General features: G+C 39.8%; 1 protein-coding gene across 4 annotated transcripts in view; it reads left to right on the top strand.

The window, feature by feature from the left end:
* ERCC6 (ERCC excision repair 6, chromatin remodeling factor) overlaps positions 1-21,834 on the top strand; it is a 72,601-nt gene that overhangs the window by 28,032 nt on the left and 22,735 nt on the right. For all 4 annotated transcript variants that reach the window (XM_081823922.1, XM_081823924.1, XM_081823923.1 and 1 more), the window contains 2 exons: positions 4,747-4,905; positions 12,033-12,168. In XM_081823922.1, coding sequence (XP_081680048.1) covers positions 4,747-4,905; positions 12,033-12,168 — 295 coding nt within the window. The remainder of the gene's footprint in view (positions 1-4,746; positions 4,906-12,032; positions 12,169-21,834) is intronic.

Below are 21,834 nucleotides of genomic sequence, written 5' to 3' on the forward strand. Positions count from 1 at the left end.
GGGTATAATACTTTTGAGCTGACCAAATGTGCTTCTAAATATTTTATGTAGATGTTCTAATGTCAAAAGAGAAGATCTAGGCAAACACCTTCAGCATTAAGTTGCTATTTGAAACTGACTACGTTTCATATGTGAAGTGGCTGAGTGTTCCAGATAACTGGAAGCTGTGTGATAGATGCCTGGGCCAGTCTCCTGTGATGAGTGTAAATACTGAGGCACATTTTCAATCTCATCACTCCTGGGATTTACTTAACAAGATACTTTAGGAAGGCTTCTTCGATGCATATAGGAAGTTAAGCCATTAAATAGCTACTTTCTGTTTAGTAGCATCACTTGGTAGTTGGGTGTGGGATGTAAACTTCTTTCTTTCTTTTTTTTTTTTTAAAGATTTTATTTATTTATTTGAGAGAGAGAGAATGAGAGAGAGCACATGAGAGAGGGGAGGGTCAGAGGGAGAAGCAGACTTCCTGCCGAGCAGGGAGCCCGATGCGGGACTCGATCCAGGGACTCCAGGATCATGACCTGAGCCGAAGGCAGTCGCTTAACCAACTGAGCCACCCAGGCGCCCTGTAAACTTCTTTCTTTGAGATGATTATGCTTAATCTCCTTCATAGATTCGGTTGTCTGCCATGCCTTAAACTTGTGCAGGATGTCTATTTAAAAATAACGTGCTTTTTATATTTCCTTTCAAAGGGCTTATATTATAGTTTTAACTCTTACCTCAATGAGGGGAGGGTGGGCAAAAGGAGTTGGGAGTAGTTATTTTATACCACTAAATATATAGGAAAGCTGAAATCCTAAAAATGTGAAGTGTCTTGGTTGGGCTGCCGTAACTGGGCAGAAGCCGACCTATGTAGAAATTCAAATCTGAATCGCTCTAGTAATTTTTGCAGACAAATCATTCTTAGCCCAGAGAGGTGGCCACTTTATTGCTTCTCCCAAATGAAAATTAACTATGGAAGGGTATGTAAACAACATTAATTGACAACTCTTTTTATCTTCTCTAAAGTGATTGCTTATTAAGGAACAGTCCAAATAGTATCAGTTTGTACTAGCAAAAGGAATACCCAAATTATAAATTAAATTGATTTAATGAAGAAGGATACTTCTGCATGTGTAGTAAGTTGGTATATATCCTTAAGAGTCGAGTTGAATGTGCATTGTTGTATAAGTGTGAGATTTTCTGCTAAAGAAATTTCAGTTACTAGAACCAAACTTTGCTTACTAAGAGTATATAGGCTTCGGTGTATTGACTATTAACCCTATAGTAGTTAATGTAAATACATGTCATATTTGTTTGTTTTAATTAGTCTTAATTACACATTTCTGGAAAATATTTTGTGTTTCATTTCTCAAAAACAGGTCTTTAAACATTTCATAAGTGTTATTAAACTTCTGTTCCTTTTCTTCTGCTGTATGAAAAAAATTAATAGGATTGGTAAGTTTCCATTTTTCTTTTATGATTAAGTTTTAGCTAGGCCAGTTTAATTTTAAGCCATAGATATTTTTTTGCTGTATTTACTGCACTCTGTGGAATTAAATTAACAGGGTATAGTTGTACGCAAGGGAGTCAGAGGTACAATTATCCATTTAAGTGCTATTTTCTGCAAGATCATGTTTAACTTTTAAAATTCTGTTTTGAAAGTTTGCCCAGCAAATGCATTCATCTGTATAATTTAGCAATAAAATGACAAACTTCAATCTTTTGACCTTACTTTTAGCCACACTAGCAAATGCAATCTTGGGTTAGTGTGACAATGCCAAGATATACCAATTATTTGTGGTTATTTTGTGATACTTCAGTCTCATGGGGGAAGCAGAGTATGGTCATTTTTTTTATTGTACAATAGTTTGTAAAAAATCTTTACAAGGAGTAATTTTTTATATGCTTTTCAAAGGTTCTGAAAATTGTATTCTGTAACCTGCTTTCGTTTGAAGTATGTCATTGTTTATAGTGTTTATTAGGAAATCAAAGCAACAAAACCTAAGTTAGTTAGTGGCACTGCTGAAACCAGAACCCAGGTCCCCTAACTCCTCCTCATCCAGCGACACACACCCGCCAGCCAGCGTGCTGATGCGATCTGAGGGCCTTTGTAGAAAGAAAGAGCCACTCTTTGCCATCTTTGTACGATGTCCCAGTTGTTGGGGATTTCCATGTAGTGATATGACTTATAGGGCCACCTAGTAGATATTTTTCCTTAAACCATTTCTTTAGTGTTAATCATTTTATAAACACACAATCATATGCTCTTGGAGATTACATTTGTTGATGAGGAGACACCCATCACACTACTCTTGCCTCTCCTGGGTCACATAGGATGCAGTTGTCTTAATGCCCTCCTAAACTCCCTTTGGGATACCGTGCAGGTTGCCACTTTTCCTTTCATGGTTTCTCAAGGTCTCCTCTAAGGATTTTCCCTGCCTTAAGTTGATTGGCCCCAAACAAAAAGAGGTGTTGGACCTGTGTTGGGGGAGGCGGTGTGGTGTAGTGGTGGAACACTAGAATGATCACTGGGAGATTTTGGTCCTTACTCTGCCTGGAGGAGTTGCTCCCATACTTGTTCTCCACCTCAGTAAAAGGAGGTTGATTATTTAGTGCTTCTGATCATACATCAGTTTTTTGTACTACATCTTTATCCACAGCTGAGATTGGTCCAGTGTAATGGTTCACAATCAGCTTTTAGTCTAGATCAGGGGTTCTCATCCTCAGCACAACTGACATTTTGGATAGAATAATTCTTTTGTTGTAAGGACTATTCTGTGCATTTTAGGATGTTGAACAGCATTTCTAGACTCTACCTCCTAGATAACAATTGTACTTTATCAGTTTGAACGACCAAAAATGACTCCAGGGATTGCCCAGTGTCCCCTAGGGAGCAAAATAACTCCCCATCAAGAACTGCTGGTCAACATTATCTCTAAAGTAGAGTCACTTTGGAAGGAGAGGTTCTGGATTTCAGTTCAGGCTTGCTCATTTTTTTCCTAGCAGTATGATCTTTGGCAAGTTACTTAACCTCTACGTGCTTTCATATCCGAATATAAAATGGGTTGCTCATCTTTATGTAGGGTGGTTGTGAGGCTATATCCAAACCACGTGGCTCTCTGCCTCCCCAGCAGTTGGCTTCTTAAGGAATTGGTTAGCCATTATTCTCTGATTATGTACCATGTATTAATAGAACTTGTCCTTCTTCCTCAATTCAATGATCTTTTATCCATATAAGACTTCACCGTGTTTTGATTTTTAATCCTCTTCTTCAGGGTGCATATTCAGTGTGTATAATAGCAAACTTAATAAGCAACAACATTCTCATTCAAAGTTTTCCTTATATGATAGATAGTAATAGCAACAGCTAGAGGTAAACTTCTGGAATTGATTCTAGGGGAAACTACTTCCCCTAGTAGTGATTAAGAGCTGAAATAAAACTAGTTCAACAAGGACTAGAGTTCACAGTGAGATTTTAGGTAGACATACCACACAAACTGGAGTAAATATCGGGCCAGTAAACCAACAACAAAACCACCTGTGTTTAAGATGGGAAGCTTATCAGCCTTGGTATTTTCTTTGGGGGAAAAAAAAATCTTTAGATTTCATGGTCTTTTTTTTTTTTTTTTTTTAAGATTTTATTTATTTGACAGAGAGGGAATACAGGCAGGGGGGAGTGGGAGAGGGAGAAGCAGGCTTCCCGCTGAGCAGGGAGCCTGATGTGGGACTCTGTGACCTGAGCCGAAGGCAGACGCTTAACAACTGAGCCACACAGGTGCCCCTAGATTTCATGGTCTTTTAAATATTTTCTGCCTTAGATTGGTTTTTAAACTTGGCATATAATTTTCATACCATTCTATGATGTTTTTCCTTAACTCTCAAAAATTCTTCTTGCATTAATCCTTTTTTTAGCTTCATTTTTTTTAGATTATAGATTGATTATGCCATTCATTGATGGAGAAAGGAAAATACCAACTTTGTTTTTAGAGAGGAACATATTATTTTTCTTTGTCTTGTACTCCTTATTTAAAATTTTAATAGCTCTGATCTCTCTGTATTTATGATAAAGCCCCGGAATCAAGTTCTGCTTTAAAAAATTAAAAAGACTTTTTGTATTGTTGAGTCTTTAAACTGTTCTTTTTTGCATCTGCTAATAATACAAGAGAATCATCTGTCATGTACTAATTTTGTGAGCAGCCTTTTATTCAGACTTGTTTATGGCCTTAAAATTCAATTAAATTTTTCCTATAGAAGATAATACAATTGTCAAGTGACTTTTCAACAGTATATGATGTAAATTGTGGTGTTCTGTCTCTTGCTTTTTGATGCTGTTGAGATAGAAAAAGTAAACGTTAATGCCTCTTTTTTCATAGAAAAATTGTGGGAGCTTTATATAACTAAAAGTATTTGAGATTTTTTTCCGGAAAGATACTGAATAAAATATAATAAATTTATGCTTGTTTACCAAGCTATTTCTAATGTTGAAAAAGAAATGAAATAGTCCCTAACTACCCGGGTCATCTATCAGTTTAATTAGAAATGTGTTAACATGTTCTATAAAGAAAAATTTGTGATTTTATGCCTAGGTAATCAAAAATGTATGACCTTATAAATATAATACTCATGTAAAACACACATCCGGCATGTTTCTCTGACTGGTACTAGAACCTAGCCAAATGATTAATTCATGAGTACTTTCTGTTATGATCTGTATCATCCACCATTTGCCATTTTCTCTTTCTTGTTGGTGTTTGTTGTTGTAGGTACCAGCAGACAGGTGTTAGGTGGCTGTGGGAATTGCACTGCCAGCAGGCCGGAGGAATTCTGGGAGACGAAATGGGATTGGGCAAGACCATCCAGATAATTGCCTTCTTGGCAGGTCTGAGCTACAGCAAGATCAGGACTCGTGGTTCAAATTACAGGCAAGTGCTCCTCTGCAGACTGTCAGTCTGTGGAGCTCAATTAATATTTCATCAGCTGTATTGCTGTGGAGGAGGGTCTTGTGAATTATTGATGACATTTCAATTACAATATTCCTTTAATTCTTTTAGTGGGGGACATCAAAGGAAAATTTTTACGAGACAATGGAGCTGTAGGGCAGGAGAAATTAAACATGTAACGCTTTTAATGAATTCCAGGCATTGATGCTTCATTTTGCAGATGAGCCCCACTAGATATTTTGGGTCAATACAGTGTCTAAGGTTAGCTTCTACAAATGGATTGTTTACAAACTCAATTATGTTAATATCGATAGTTTACACAATATGGAATTTTAAATTGGGCATAATACCTTTAGTTCCATTTATTAAATTTTACATTAAAATATTTGTTCTGGCAGGAGACCAGGTGAGCATTACAGTAAGTACAAAGTCTGTTCATGGGGAAAGTTGGAGCTTTGGAGAAGCCATTCTCCCGAATTTCTTTTATAATCAGTATGTGCGATAGCATTTACAGATAGTGGTAGTGTTTTTTTGTTTGTTTGTTTGTTTTTTTACATGACATTGTCTGCTCACTATGGTTTCTTCTCCCTCTCCCAGTCTTCAAGAATTTTATATCAACTCTAAAGCCAAAGCCTAAATGATTGCCTAAAATGATGGAAAATTATGTTTAGATTGTGATCTTTATTCTCTTTAGGAATTTAAATGAACTATTAAAGCTGTGGTATTCGGAAAGAATCAACATTTAAACTGTGTTAGTTCAGTATGTTGGGACTGAAATATTTTATCTTGAAATACAGTGAGCATTTATTTACATACTGAAGCTGTAAATTGGCTTTATGTAAATCAGTATTGGTAAAAATAATACGAGGTGAATTATGTAGGATATTTATCTTGAACCCAGAAAATCTGAGAGCTCCTTGGATTCAAGTAGGTTTATCTAATGAGTAACAGCAAGATATTTACCAGATGGTTATGTTGTAGCAACCTCAGACACTCACTAAATAGGGTTTGGAGACACCTTTAACATAGTGCCAATGTGCTGGAACCTAACAACTGCAGAAAGTGACTGTCCTTGCACTTGGGTTTAGCCCCAGAGAAACGTTTAGTATGGAGCCAAATGCAAGCCATAAACTATTGAGTAAAGAACTTTTTTTTTATCTTAAAAATAGTGCTTTGTTTTTATTCCTGTTCCATTAATTTAACAGATCATACTTTTCATGAGGAGTATTTGAAGTTCTAGAATATTTTAGGAATATTTTATATGATGTAGGAAAGGGAAAAAACATTTAGAGATTTTAAAATACTAAATGCTTTGTTATTATTACATGGAAGTTGTATTGAAGCAGAGGTTTTCCTTCAAATATTACAATTCTATTGCATATTTTATTTGGAACCGTGAAGACATTCCAGCCCAAGGGAAAAAGAGTTGAAAATGAGCATTTAGTGTTTTCCTATCTATGAGTGTCATTAGTTTAGCATTTGCAAAAGTGCTTTCTCTGTTTTAAATAAGCTCTTTGATTGGCTTGGCTCTGCATCTCTACCTGGGTGTTTTTTGTTTGTTTTTTTCTTTTTGGATAACTGGAATGCCCCAGGCTGCCCTAGATTGTTTCTAGGAGTGTCTTTCTTTCCTTAAATGATTTCTGGGATTTTCTTATTTCCCATCTCTTATCTTTCCTTCCCTTCCTGTTATCATGAAACTTGTGTGGAGTCTAATACTCTGGGCCTACGAAAACTCAAGTCATCCCTGCAGTGTAGTTTTGATCTAAAAATTAAAACATGCTCTCCAGAGTGGTGGCAATCCTACTAGGAGTGAAGGCAGGGCTAATAATGAGCAGCAGCTGTAATCAATTAACTATCAATGCTCATATCCTTTTTTCCATAATGAAATAGTGTGGCATGTTGGACGATAGCCCAGATTGTCTTTATTAAAATAGTATTGGTAGAAGTGGCTTCCCAGAATGCAGATGTATCAGCCAACCAGGCTCTTTATGAATAGAGGTGTGCTGGGGAGCTTGGTCCCCTCCACTTCCATGTGCCAGAGCAAATGGTATCATATTTTTCTCACAATTTTATAACCTGTCCACCTCTGCAACTGGATGAACTTGGAGTTCTTCTCTGTGTTTATGTCCTAAAGAAAAAGAGACGAATGGTCAAATGAAGTTCTCAGTGAGCTGACATGGCTCATTTTGGCTACTTATATTTTATCGGAACCCCTGTGAGCTGTAGATTTGGGGGCCCAAACTTGAGATGGTCTTCGTGTTACAATTTTATGGTCCATGATCATTGAAACAGTGTAAGTCTCTGGGATGCCAAGAAGAAACTTCATGGTAAAGAAGTTTTTTTGGTTTTGTTTTTTAATGTGTTTTGCATGTGTGTTTGTTTTTAAAATAGGGAGAAGCTTATTACATGCAGTTATAAAAATCTATACTGGTTTTTGTGCTCCCAGTTCATCATGTGTATACTACCTTCTCTTCCCTTCTACTCCCTTCTCTGCCATTCATACTACAATAGGTCCCCTGAATTTCATGATGAGGAAATAAATTATTTACCTTTCAAACTTCAGTTAACACTTTAAAGCCTTGGATATCATTTAGTAAATTCCTGGTTACAAACAACGTGGCCTGAACAAGTTAATGAACTTTCAGAGGTAAATATTTTACTTTGTAATTCCTCGTAATAAGTTCTAGCCTGTGGATAGCAGGATTTCCATCTTGTAGGTTGAAGTATTTGACCATTGGAGCTATTGGTTTGTCCTAAACTCATTAGATAATCAATGCTAATCAAAGATGAAAGGAATTTTAGCCAGTTTGGTAATTGATGCTAATCACTCTAGTACATTTAGCCGTTTCTTATTTTCATCTCACTGGTTTTGAGGGTTGGAAAAGGGTGGTTCAGTTGATGTGACTGTTAATGGATTTGATTGCCCCTCCTGTGGTTCAGGAACAATCTAGGTCTGCTCCTAGATTTCCACTCAGTGTGAAAACCTCCGTAGTCTTCTAATAGCGGGAGAATGGCAGAAATGAAAGGGCACCATAATGCCAGATCTGTGTTCAGGTAGAATAAAATATTGGCCCTAAATGACACAGTGTGAGTCATCAGTGTAGCTGTTCGCATTAAGCATGTGATAAAAAGAAAAAATGCTATATAGCTGAATAAAGCATGTGTATATATTTATGCTTATTTGAAAGTGACTTTGTAAATATTTTAAACAGGTTTTGATTGGTTGTTTCCTAATCCCTGCTAAGTGCATATTGATAATATCTCTTGTTCCCTATGGAGGATATAAAGAAGCTGGTGCATTTAGTCCTTTTAGAAAGAAATATTGTCATGGAAGGGGCCAGAGCAGAGTCATGCCATCCCCAGGGAGCTTGAGGGGACGCCTGCACGGGACCTGCCCTTAGTGAGGAGCAGAGCCTGGCTTGGGAATTCTTTGGGAAATGGAAAGTCTGTTGTAGCCTCTACTTCTTGAGCCCTTAATATGGAGCAGAGGGACAGGGGCAGCACCTGTGGCTGAAGGGTGAGAGGATTTAGAAGTGGATGGAGGCAGTTTGTCACATTGGAATATAAGGGTGAGCCTCATTTCAGTTATGGCTTGTTTCTGTATTAGAACTACAGGTATTTTTGAGTTGTGTGGAAGATTATTTTTAATATTTCAAGCACTGTGTGATTTACTCTGAGTGACTTACAAAAAATTTTTTTAAGCTCAGAAATTATTTACCGAGCTGTAGCAAAAAAATAAAAATCACCCATGATTCCCTAACACACAAATAATCTCTTTTAACATTTCAGTATATTTTCTAACAACCTTTAAGAAAATGTTTTGTTTTGTTTTTTAAAGATTTTATTTATTTATTTGAGAGAGAATGAGAGACAGAGCACGAGAGGGAAGAGGGCAGAGGGAGAAGCAGACCCCCCGCCGAGCAGGGAGCCCGACCGGCACTCGATCCCGGGACTCCAGGATCATGACCTGAGCCGAAGGCAGTCGCTTAACCAACTGAGCCACCCAGGCGCCCAAGAAAATGTTTTCATTTAATAAAGCTAATATTCATTAATTACGTCCCGTGGTCTCGGCATTTGAAGAAGAGGCCATTCCTACCCTCAAGGGGCTTAGGAAGGATCTAACGCACAATTACAATACGAGTGATGCATGTTATGGTAGGGTTAGTATGGGGTCCTAACTAGTGTGGATATACCAAGGAAGGATGCTTAACTCATCCAGAGAAAAAAGGAAGGCTGTAAAAGAACCTCGGGCTAAAGCACAAGTAGATGGCAGCTAGGATAAGGGGTAAGAAGGGACAAGGGGAATTTCGAGAGATCAGAGGAATATGCACTTTGTAGGAACTGAAGACAGTGCTGGCAGTAGGAGTGCTGAACCACAGAGGCAGATGTTGGGGGTGGGGGCAGTGAGAGAGGTGAGGCTGAAGAGGTGAGCAGAGGTCAGTCGTTGTGGTCTCATAGGCCAGCTTAAGGTGTGTAGATTATTCAAGAGCAGTGGGCAAACGTTAAAGCCTTTCAAGCAAAGGGATGAGACATTCAGATTTTGCTTTTTTGAGATGTCTGTGCTAAAAAGTGCAGTAACCTAGGTAAGAGGTGATAGTGGCCAGACCTGGAGTATCAACAGTGTAGATGGAGAGACAGGGTGCCTTTCTTGGAGGCAGACATGACATGAACTCAGTGTAGGTTGAGTAGGTAGAGAACAAGAGGGACAGATCAGTGATGAAGCATGGATTTTGAATTTGGGCACCTCGATAGTGGGTGACAGTTCTTTCCATTGGGTTTGGAAACATGGGAAGAGGGCACGGTGGGGGAGGATGATGTGTGATGTTGTGGGGGCGTGTAAGTGGAGAGCCAGCAATTAGACATCCAAGCGTATGGTACTTTGGAGTTCAGGAAAGAGATCTGGGCTGGGGACCTAGATTTGGTGTCATCCGTGTAGAGGGAGTAATTGCAACTATGGGAATTAATGAGGTAACCTGGGGAAAGTAAGTGCAGTGTGCACCTAGCTTCAGATATTCAACATCCTTGTTGGGCTTTTAGAAAAAGGTGGGGCAGGGGGAGAATGGCAGTGATTCTGCCCCAGAGTGAGCGAAAGGTAGGCCCCGTGGCCTCAGCGTCCTCAGTCAGTCTTGGCTCCCACTTGCCTCCTGTAGCACAAGCTGAGCATGAGTCTAGTGCTGAATTCCTGGAGATAGTCTGACTTTTGCTTAATTTTCATCTTATGTACCAACTGGTGCCTAGCTCCCAGCAGGACTGAGGAAGAAGTAGGCACAGTAATGGGACCCTTGACATAGTGGATATGGTATGGGCTCTGAGGCAAAGGCAAAGGGATTGGTCACACAAGAGGACGGGTACTTGTTCTGCTATAATGGGGGGAAGGAAGGCAGGATGGTGCACATTCAGTTACCTGTGGTGTGCAATGTATTAGGATATTTTGGCTGCAAGTAGGCAAAACCTTACATTGAGTCACATGTTCACAATATGTGTGATACACCTAGGAACCTACAGAGGAGGTGGGCAGTAGACACAGCGTGATCCGCAGCCCAGTGATGTCATCAGGGACCCAGGGACTTCAGTTTTCTCGTAACGTCAGTTATCCTGGTAGCCATCAGATCTCTGTGCACTGTAGCCCAACTGCCCGGCAGCCACTGGGCTACACTTCCTTGTTCACATGCGGTAGGAGAGACCAGAGAGACAACTCTCCCCCAGCCTGGAATGGAAGTCCTTCCTTCCTTACCCTGAGTGAGCCAGTCTTACCAGGCCCCGAGTGGGAGAGTGAGCAGTGCCGGGGGGGGTGTGTGTGGGGGGGGTACTGTGTGCTGACAGCTGTGTATGAACCTGGGTTCCTGCTTCTCCCGTCTTTCCACCAAGCCAGGCAGTGGTCAGAATCCCATCAAGTACAAGTGTGGGAAGGAAGAGGGGACACCCGCACAAAGTCATGGTTCTGTTAGGAAGGAGAGAGGGAGAGATAGATGTTGAGATAGTGGCCACCACCACCTGTCTACCAGCTCTCTGTGTGAAAGTGAGTTGGAGTGATTACATAAGTAGTTTTGTTTTTTAAAAGACTTCTTACGAGCATTTTTCCAGGTTTTTAAATATTCTTCAAAAGTGATTTTAATGGTTCTGTGATATTCCATCTTATTTAATAAGCCCTTACAATATTTGCTATATGGCACTGTTCTGAACACTTTACAGGTATTAATTGAATTAAATCTTCATTTAACCCTATGTGATCAGTACTGTTATTACTCCCGTTTTAAGATGTGAAACTGAAGTTCAGAGAGGTTAAGTAATGTGCCCAAGATCATGCAGTTAATGTGTGCAGAGCTGGGGGGTTTCAGACCCAGGCAGCGCTCCTAACGACTAGCTTGTGCTGAATTAAAGAAATGGAATGGTTTGTTCGTCCCTTGTCTTTATGGACATTTAGGTGGCGCCCACTTTTTCCACAGTGTAGATAATGCTCCAGTGGATATCCCCGTACATCAGTGTTTGTTTGGGACTGCTGGGTCAGTGGGTGACTGCTATTAAGCCTCTCGCTGTGTCGTGCTCTGCTGCTTCCCATAAGAATAGCACAGCTGCACTCTTGCTATGGGCTTTCCAGGGGAAGTGGTCACTGTGATGCGCGCCCCACCATGCAGAAGCGAGCAGGCTGCAGCGGTCAGGAGATTGACTGTAGGCATTGCTGCGTCTGCTGGTAACCACGGTGCCTTGGGCATGCCAACCTTCAGAGCCCCCGAGCACGGCAGCATTTCTGTCCTGCTTACTTCCCATGGCTGGGAGGTTGACTGAAATCGTGTGGGTGAAAACTGCTAAGATTCTCTTAGGTTTGAAGGGATACGTAATGCCTTCCCTCACCTGGAATAGAAGAGGAAAGGAAAGTATTTTTGTTAGTAATTTTTGTTTCATTTTCTTTTACTTTACTCTAGATTTCACTTACTGGGTGTTAACCTCAACGGCTTTTTCTTTAAAGAAAATATCAATAAATTTCCATAGCTAGGCTTTTCTTTTTCAGATGGTTACCTTTCTATTTGTTTATTTTTCTTGTTTTTTGGCGGTTAATCATCCATATATTGTCATTCATGGTTGTGTTTTCTTGGACGTTTTGGGTGCAGGTTCAAGGGGTTGGGTCCGACTGTAATTGTCTGTCCAACGACAGTGATGCATCAGTGGGTGAAGGAATTTCATACATGGTGGCCTCCATTCAGAGTGGCAATTCTACACGAAACCGGCTCCTATACTCAAAAAAAGGTAACACTACAATACTTCAGTACCTGTTGGTTTGCTTGGTTTTAAACGTCTCCATTTTACATATTTGTTTTTCCTTTGATCCCTGTATTTCTCAGATACATGTTCCTGTGTTTCTTCTATGCATTACTGTTACTGATGTAATTTAGAGCTCTGTATTTTCAAAACAATTATGAATGTAGGCTTTATCATTCTAACAGTTCATAGTGGCCTTGAGACGTGTTTGTTGTCCAGCTAAACACAACTGGGCACAGACAGGGCACCACGAGCCTGCTAGTGTGAGTGGGACCATACAGTGGGGGCTTAGAGGGCAGTTAACTAGTTGGATTCGGGCCATTAGTGGCTTTCCACAGTTTTAGGAAAGTGTAATGTAATAACTCCTCATTGGTAAATGTATTTAACATGCTTTTCAACATATTTTTAATGAACAAAAGAACAGCCTGCCATTTTGAGAATTTCCTAATTTGTTGCTTTTCCTATTGCTTTTTTGTTAAATTGTGTTCTCTGAATCTGGTCATCATGTAAGCACAAGCACTGTATTTTGAATTTCTTCACTAATGTGTAATTTTAGTCACATGATTAAAAAGGAGGTTATTTGTGCTCAAATGGGTAGCACAGAGAGGTTGTATTATGCTTTTTTAATTCTCAGATCTGACCATCCAGACTGTTTGCTGAATAGCTGATAATTGCCCTTCTTCACCGTGGGTTTGCAGGTTGTTTTATTGACATGAAGTGGCAGTTTGCTATGAATTCTTTCTTTCCCAAGTCTTTGGAGCTCTTGAGTGAGCTCTTGTGGACTCACACGAGAGCAGCATGCCTGAAAGAGCTACTGAATGTTTGCCTCACTGAGTTAGACACATGTGAGCTCCTGAACTCCATTGTTTCTGCACTTTCGCCCAGTACCCCTTTCCTCCAAACTCCCGTTTTGTTCACGATCATGAGTAAGTGCAACTTTTGATAGAAGTCAGTCGGGAGTCTCTATAATTTGGTAGCTCAGGTTTGGTGAGATGGAATCTTGCTTATACTAGCTGCTGTTAAACCAACTGACTTTGCCCTGAATTTTAAATGATAAATGGAAAACAAACTGAGTTAAAATAATTAATGAAGTAGGGTTAATTCTGTGGACAAAACGAAACGAAACAAAAACAAAACAGTGATTTTTTAACAGCATAAAAATAACGATTTAGATTGTTTTTCTAGTCAAACCAAATTGTTGTAAATACCTTTTTTGTCACCCTTGTAAAACATTTTTGATGCCTTTTTTCATTTCCATCGTATGTTGACATTTCTTAATGTTTTGTATTGCAAAATCCAGCAGGATTCGTTACTTGATGTTTCTCTTTAAAAGGCACATTTTCCGTATGTTCCTCTTTATCTCTTTTGGGCTACTGAAGGGCATATATTCACTTCCACCTTTATCATAGCTTACCTGCATTTCCTCTTTTATTATAACCTGAAGAACTATCTTCATGTAAATGAAATGTCTCTGTTGGTGCCCTGCTTCCTTGTTTGGAGGGCAGAGCTTTAGAGAATAGATATTTCACTTTTGTTTGCAGTGATTCCATCTTCTGAGGTTGTTTTGCACACACAAACACATGCATATATGTGATTGTTCATAATTTTTTTGGTGCTTTACAGTTTGCTAAGGACCTTAACTTGAAGTTTCTTATTTAACTTTTGAGGAAAAGCAGTAGACATGTGTTTTTCCTCTGACCCTTAATTAACTCTGTTTCTTTTCCATTATAAAGTATCCCCGATCCCTAAAGATGTAAGTTGGCATGCAAAAGACCAAAAAGGTGTTCGTTTGCATCTTACAAACCATACTCTTGACTTAGAAACACAGTTTATTATTTATCATTGTTAATATCAGTTTATTATTTGTGATGAGGACACATTAAAAATACATTAAGTCGTTTGCACAGACCTTGTTAGTAACACTTCCAAGATCAGAACTCCAGCTGCTAGATTCAAACACCAAAGTGACATTTGATACCTTTGCTCCTTCCTTTTAATATTTGTTCATGAAGATCTTTGTCACCACCCCGTGCATACCTGTTGGCTTGCAGATACTGTGTTAGATTACAGTTAAATATGTTTTTTAATCATGTTTCAAATATTCTGTCTGACCTCTAACCCAGCATCTAATGCTTGATTTCCTTTCTGTCCTTATCAGCTGAGATTCTTTTTCTCCATGGGGGAACTTTCTGTGCCCACGGGCCTGTCCAGATAACGGTGCTCTGGCATGGGGACATCCAGTGCTGGAGAAAATACGGAAGAGGAGAGAATTTCTCTTTAGAAAAGTTAAAAGTCTAATTCAGTAATTGTTCTGCTTCTCATTCAAGTAGATTGTCTTTATTTTCCTAATGATTTGTTGTGGCTGATAGGATGTAAAATTTTGAAAATTAAAAAAAATTTTCATTTAGAGCACAGGCATCAGATGATCACTTTCTGAATGGAACGCATCCATCTTCCTTCTTCCTTACATTGCCTTTTAGCTTTCTACTTCTCTCACCATGTAACCCTGTATTATCTTTGTTAGTACTCTCTTTGATTGACAGCATAATTTAGAATTATCAGATGCAAACCCAGCAACCATGCAGAAAAATATGTGGCTGGTATTTTCAACCAAACAATCAAATCAGATAAAGACATTTTCAGTCTTCTGGATCTTCTTTTAATGGTCAGTTGAAATCTCATTTCATAGGAATCTAAGATTTTCCTTTTCTCACGTTTTATGATCCCTTTTTTCTAACATAGAGAAACTTGATACATGAGTTGATTAACATACATTTATTGAGTAACTATAAACATGACATTGCAGGTATTTGAGGCTGTTAGGGCTCCAAAATATGGATATGATGTTTTTAACTGACCTTGAAAAACTAGCCATTTTCTTGGGGAGAGAAAATACCTGAAAGGATAATAAAAGAAGGCAGTTTTGTGGTACTTACCTCATAACTCACAGTGGGTGGTGGCATCTTTAGCACTGTGTTAAACGAAGTTTATTTAATTATTAAGACACTTTTTTCCAATTTGTTGGAAGATGTTTTTGTTTTTTTTTTTTAAAGATTTTATTTATTTATTTGACAGAGAGAGACATAGCGAGAGCAGGAACACAAGCAGGGGGAGTGGAAGAGGGAGAAGCAGGCTTCCTGCCGAGCAGGGAGCCTGATGTGGGACTCGATCCCAGGACCCTGGGATCATGACCTGAGCCGAAGGCAGACGCTTAACGACTGAGCCACCCAGGCGCCCTGTTGGAAGATGTTTAATGAGAAATTTCTTGCTTGTATTCTGAACCAGTAGTCCCTTTGTCTCTCCCACCTTTTCCTGTTACATCCTACAGATAGAGTAATTCTGTGGAATATTTTTGATAATTCAGAGAGTTTTATCGCATTTTGACAAACCTGTGGCATTTAGGGGCATGAGAGTGGGAAATGCAACAATAGCACAAAGGTTCCAAAGTGTAGCTTTTATCATTACCAGATCAGGGTTTGAATCTTGGATTTGCCATTTTACAGCTAGTTTGATCTCCAAAAAATGAGTATTTTTTGGTAATTTTGTGAAGAGTTGTTGAGGGTAATAGGTATGCATGAGAAGCTTAGTGTCATCCTTGGCATGTAACATTTACTCAGGTAATTCTTACTGTTAGAAATAAAGAATGTTGTAGACCCATTCTTCTCGGTAATCAAAAGAAAAGATTGCTGTTTCTGACTGATTCAGTATAAATACTTGCTAGCTTGAAGGTTCACACTTGCTTTATCAAACATGTTCGTGGGCATTCACGTCTAGACCTTTTTTTTTCTCACATCCAGATGCATCTGGCCCCAAATGGATACAATGAAATAGCATGCTAAAATTCTTTTTGCGAAACACAAGGTGTAACTAAAGGACAAACCACAGGAAAACATGGCTGTTTGATGAAACTGCCATCACGTGTTCTTTAAAAAGTCCCGTTTTCTGGAACACTAGTCAGAGGACTTGGCTTTTTAAAGAGCTGGAAGGGAGGCAGGCAAAAACATAGCAAATAAAAGTAGAAAAGGGCCACATGGTCCCTCCAGCATCCTAAATATTTCAGGCCCATTCCAAGTACACAAATTATAACACAAAGTGATGTAATTCCTATTAACTTGAGAGACGGTGTATACACCTGATACACGAAATGATAGATGCTATATGCTTGTTCTGTGAGGTGGATTGTAGAATTATGGTGCTGGAGCCCCTTTTTTCTTCATTGTCAGCACAAATCCTTGTTTATTAAAGATTTAGCTTGAAGGAAATTTTAATTAATTACAGGTGCCGTAAATCCTGCCCGGGAAGCTGCGCTGTGTTTCCCGTGAATGGCCTTCCTGTGCCTCTGCTGCAGCCCGCTCGCCCCGCTGCCTGACAGTGTGATTTATGGCTCTTGTTTTCTACCGGTCCGCTGTTTGCCCTCTAGGAGGGATCGGTCTCCTGAGCCTCCGTAATAACAGCAGCGCTTTCACAGACGTCTTTTAATGACAACCGCACTGCATTCAGTAAGTCAGGCTAATTGCAGATGTACCCTATTAATTGCAAAAACTAGGAGAGGTTACATATTTTACAAGCTTTTAATTTGAAACCGCCCGAGATGATTTGTCTTAAGTGTTTGGATAGAGACGTCCGTAATATTCAACAATTCGCCATTATTGAAACTCCAGTCTAGGCCGTTCTAGAATTCTGAGATTGGATCAGGTGAAAACAAATAGTCTTAGATGATGTTTTTACCCAGTGGCCGTTAAGTGGAAGTTACATTGTCAATAGGGACATTAAAAAAAAAAATTCTTATGCTTCTTATGAAAGTATCTTTTTGATTATTACTCATTATCGTACATCTTTCTGAATATGGTAGAAATTGTGTATTTCTATGGCTTAACATTACAGAATTTTCCAAATCAACTTCAGTCCTTATTAAACATGCAAAAGAAGCTGACCATGGTGCCAGTGGTGTGTATTTGAGAGACTTGGCATCTCATTTGCTCAGCTGTGGTGAAGTGGCATCCAGAATCCAGTTCAGGGTGGCATTCCCTGGTGGGTAGGGGCGTTAAGGGAATGGCCGTGGTGAGTCTTTGCATCCAGCAGTTGCAGGAGTTCCAGGGTCCCAAGCAAGTGGATGCACATTTGCAGGGCCTGGCTACGACCCAGTGGACATTTCATAAACGTGGGTGGTAATTTGTCCTCTGTTGGTTTTGAAGCCCCAAACACTGGTAGTTGTTTTCATCCCCCCCTCGTCTCTGTGTGTGCACAGAGCTCCAGGCCTAGAGGAGAGTTGGGCACGGACATTCTCGGTTTCGGTCTGCTGCCTTCTTGGGTCCTAGCTGCTTTATGACTTCTAGCAGCCACTGCTCTCCTGGCGGGGAAGACGGGCGTAGAGTTGTGGCAGCTGCCTGTCCACAGTCTCCGTGGAAAATTTAGGCGCAGAGGAGCTCTTAGCATCAGCTCTGGCTTCTGAAAGTCCCGGGACTGGCAGGATGAGGCGTGTAAGGTGGAGCAGCGCATCTTTGCACGGCCCGCTTCATGGGCACTAGGAGCTGCAGCGGGGCCTGTGGTGGTGGATTAGCAGTGTAGTCAGGGTGAAGGGGAGGGAGGCGAGTCCAGGAGAAACCTGGCTGTGTGTTTGGAAAGCTGTGAGCCCTGAGGTTTTTACTGTGCATTCACCATAAGGTACAGAGTTGGGAAATGGTTAATCAGCTGTGGTCTTCAATGTAGGACTGTGCAGGCATTGAAAACCAAAACTGTTCATGAAAACCATGAACAGGAAGCCTGCAAAGTAGTGGTCATAATAATAACATAGCTCTCCCTGTTGAACCTTTAATACGTACCGGGTACTGGGGATCGTAGGTGTTCTCTAAAGCAGTTTTATAAACTCGCAAGTTTTGAGTGGGTATTATGACATGAGAAAGTCATTTCTCCCTCTTTGTTTTTCTCTTTCAAAATGTTTTTGGCTCTTACTACACCATTTTATACTCTGTTGAGTTAAAAAATATTCCAATCCTAGTTTATTAACATAATATTAAAATCATTTTTGAAGATGTTGAGTTTTATAAAATTTGCATAATTGTGATTACATGAATGATTGCATTAGGTTTCCTGATACTTCGCTCTTCTTATATTCCTGTGATGAGCCTTATTAGGTTAATATACGGCTAGATTTTATTTATAAGTAATGGATCTCTAGTAGGGAGTACACGTGTAAGTGTGGTGTGTCTGTTAGTTTTGAAAACAGGGTTTTGCTAGCCTTATAGTAATGAATTGAAATGCGTCCTGTCTTTTCCTGCATTTTGGGATAGTTTAAACAACAGGATGGATTCCTACATTGCTCGTGAAACCATTTGGGTCTGGTTGACTTTTGGTGAGAAGAGCATACCATCTTTTTCAGGTTCTTCAGTAATTGGTCTGATTGGTTTGTCTCATTTTTCTTGGGTCCATTTTGGTACTTTATTTTTTTTTTAACAGTTGTCCTCTGTCAAAGTGTTCAGGGTTTTGGCATTAGCTCACTAGGGGCAGTGGTGAGAAGACACATTTGTGTAGTATCTACATCTGGGTTGCGCTCTTTTGACCTTCTCACGCTGTGCAGCTGAGTCTGTTCTTTGGGCTGACTTGACAGAGCTTTGTCTGTTTTGTTTTTTTCAGTGAGCTGTTTCATTTTATGCTTTTGCAGTTCTACCAGTTTTGTTTTTTTTATGGTCCACTAAGTTTTGTTTTTATCTTATTCTCTCATTTTCCTTTTTTAGCAGATTGCATTGACTGACTGCTCAGCTTGCTTTTAGCCTCAGTGGCGTGTGAGGAATGAGTATTCCTTGTGTGGTCAGAAACTCTGCTGATAGCTCTTAAAAGGAGCTCACGGATGGTGGTGCTCAGATCATTTGTATCTTAATTTTTGACCTCTTGTTTTCTTTAATCTTAACTTTCTCTCTTCTGGTCTGTCAAACTCTGGGAGGCTGTGCCTGGTCCCCTGCAGGCTGTGGATGTCCTGCTTCGTCAGCGCAGCTATGAGGGCTTTGCACCCCTGGTTTGGTGCAGGGCTTGTTGGTAGGTGAAGGTGCGTGGCTCCTCCTCCGGTGCGCGCTGTTGCCTTTAAAATATAAAATATCCCTCTCTGTTCCTGTTCAGTTCATTTTGTCTGCTATTTGTATTTCTAGTCCTGCCCTGTTTCTCTTTGCATTTCTTGGGTAGTTCCCATATTTTCAGCTTTCAGTGCCAGGCTCGTTTTGGTCTAAGGGTTTGGCTGTATGTACCCCCTGGAAAGTCTTGCTGCTAATAACCCACTGTCATTGTGGAGACTTCTGGTATATTTAGTCTGAAACCAGCGATCGTATTTTCTGTTTATTGTATTTTCTGTTTTCCTGATTTTTTTCTATTTTCTATTAGTTTTTTCCCCTAGAGTGGTTTGATAATTATACAGTCTAATTCTTGTATTTATGTGGAAGTAGCAGCTATGGATCAGTAGATGGGCTTGTTTTTTTACAAATGTAATCCAACCTGTTTTTCTTTTACAGTTAAAAGGCAGACAGTGTCATAGGGGAAGGGAGGGAAAAATGAAACAAGACGAAACCAGAGAGGGAGACAAACCAGAAGAGACTCTTAATCACAGGAAACAAACAGAGGGTTGCTGGAGTGGTGGGGGGTGGGAGGGATGGGGTGGCTGGGTGATAGACATTGGGGAGGGTATGTGCTATGGTGAGTGCTGTGAATTGTGTAAGACTGATGAATCACAGACCTGTACCCCTGAAACAAATAATACATTATACGTTAATTAAAAAAAAAAAAAGCAGACAGTGTCTGTCACTTGTGCTCCTTTCTACCCTTGGATGGGGCAGGATTTTTAGTGTACTTTTATTTTCTCCTGTTCTTACTCTAGGTTTTGTTAAATAAGAATTATAGTGACACTTAAAAATATATCCGTTTTTATACTTTAGATTTATTCTTAATAATATTTACTTACTGTTTTAATACAGGTTTTCCTGCTGTCCAAAAGTAGAGCATTCCTATAAAACCCGAAATGGCTTGAATTGAAGAAGCACTTACCATTAATTTATATTGAAAAGTTCTTGAGCTTTCCTAGACCCAAACAGTAACCTCTCTTAGGCTTTTCTGATACCTTAGGACACATCTTGCTAACATGCACAAAATAAATCGAGATAATGCATAGGTGTTCAGAGATCCAGTTCAAAGCTACAGCGCTTGCTGCCCAGACGCTGAGTGTAGTTCCCGGGCAAGGAGCTTGGTGGCGCCACTCTCGTGCTCAGGGTGTGTGCTGCCTCTATAATGGCTCACTGCGAAACAAAGACAAAAACTCACCTTTTTTCATAAAAGCGAAAATCCTTTTTGCCTTTCTTTTGGTCGGCAAAAACAGATACTAACGTAGGTCTTTTGTAAAAGTGAAGAAGCTAACTGAACTTTGGAAAAGCAGAGAATACATGTAATTTTTTTTAAAGAACTGGTGTATGTATTACATGTAATTTTCCCTTAAATCTTTTTATTCTTTCACGGTTAAGTATGAGGCAGCGTTGCCTAAGATTGAGTTAATACTAGCTTCGGAGTTGGCTCCCTGTCTACGTTCAAATCATGACTCCACCACTTCCCAGCTGTGTGACCTGGTGTATTATTACAGTTTCCTCCCCTGTAGACCAGGGGTTTGTAATAGGACCTCTGTCCTGTTTCAGGGGCTTGCTGGGAGTGCTCTGTCTGTGATGAACATTCTGGGTCAGGGAGCTCCGCTGTCCGCTGTTCTGCAGGCGCTGTGCGTTCCAGGCACACTTTCTTCTGCCCTTGGTGAGGGATCATGTTCTTTTAGTGACCATACCTCTGCCCTGGCTGGATATATAGTGTACTGTGCCTAGCCTCTCTCTGGCTGGTTTATTTTCTGTTTTTGCCTGTCTGGAGGTGCAATTTATTTTTTCTGTCAAGCATGACTGCCAGTTTGGATCAGTGCAGAATTCCAGGGTCAGAGCGTTTCCCCTAGAATTATGGAAAGATTGTCTCTTTGCTTTCTGACAGTTCAGAGAAACAGAAGAGTTATCCAACTCAGGTGGAGTATTTTTCCTCTGAAGGGAATCTTTTCTTCTTCTGTTTTGTTCTGACTAGAAGCTACAGCATTTTCTCTTTACTTTTGGAATTCTAGTAGGTATATGCCTAGGTATAGGTCTCTTTTCATTGTTTCTGCCTGACACTCCATTACGTTTTGCTCTATAGACTCCTGTTCCTCTTCAGAATTTTTTTCTATCTTTTAAAAAAATCATTGTTTTTATATCCTTTTGTATTCTCTCCTCCTGGAATTCATGTTCTGTATCAGTAGAGTGCCTGGATTTGTCTTCTTGTCTCGAGACCCTGGCTTTTCTCTCATTTTCTTTTTCTGGCTTTAAAATAAAAAATCACTTCCCATCTATCTTGTTGTTTTAAGTTTAACAAGAATTGACACAGAGAATATTTTAGAAAAATAAATATTGGGTAAGTGTTTACATATGATAACTTTTTCTAGTCTTCTTTTGAGGGCCCTCCTTTTTTTTTTTTTTAAATTATGTTATGTTAATCACCGTACATTACATCATTAGTTTTTGATGTAGTGTTCCATGATTCATTGTTTGCGTATAATACCCAGTGCTCCATTCAATACATGCCCTCTTTAAGACCCATCACCAGGCTAACCCATCC

This window comes from Leptonychotes weddellii, chromosome 6 (assembly GCF_054177405.1).
Source record: "Leptonychotes weddellii isolate Sample4059 chromosome 6, ASM5417740v2, whole genome shotgun sequence".
Taxonomy (NCBI): Eukaryota; Metazoa; Chordata; class Mammalia; order Carnivora; family Phocidae; genus Leptonychotes; species Leptonychotes weddellii.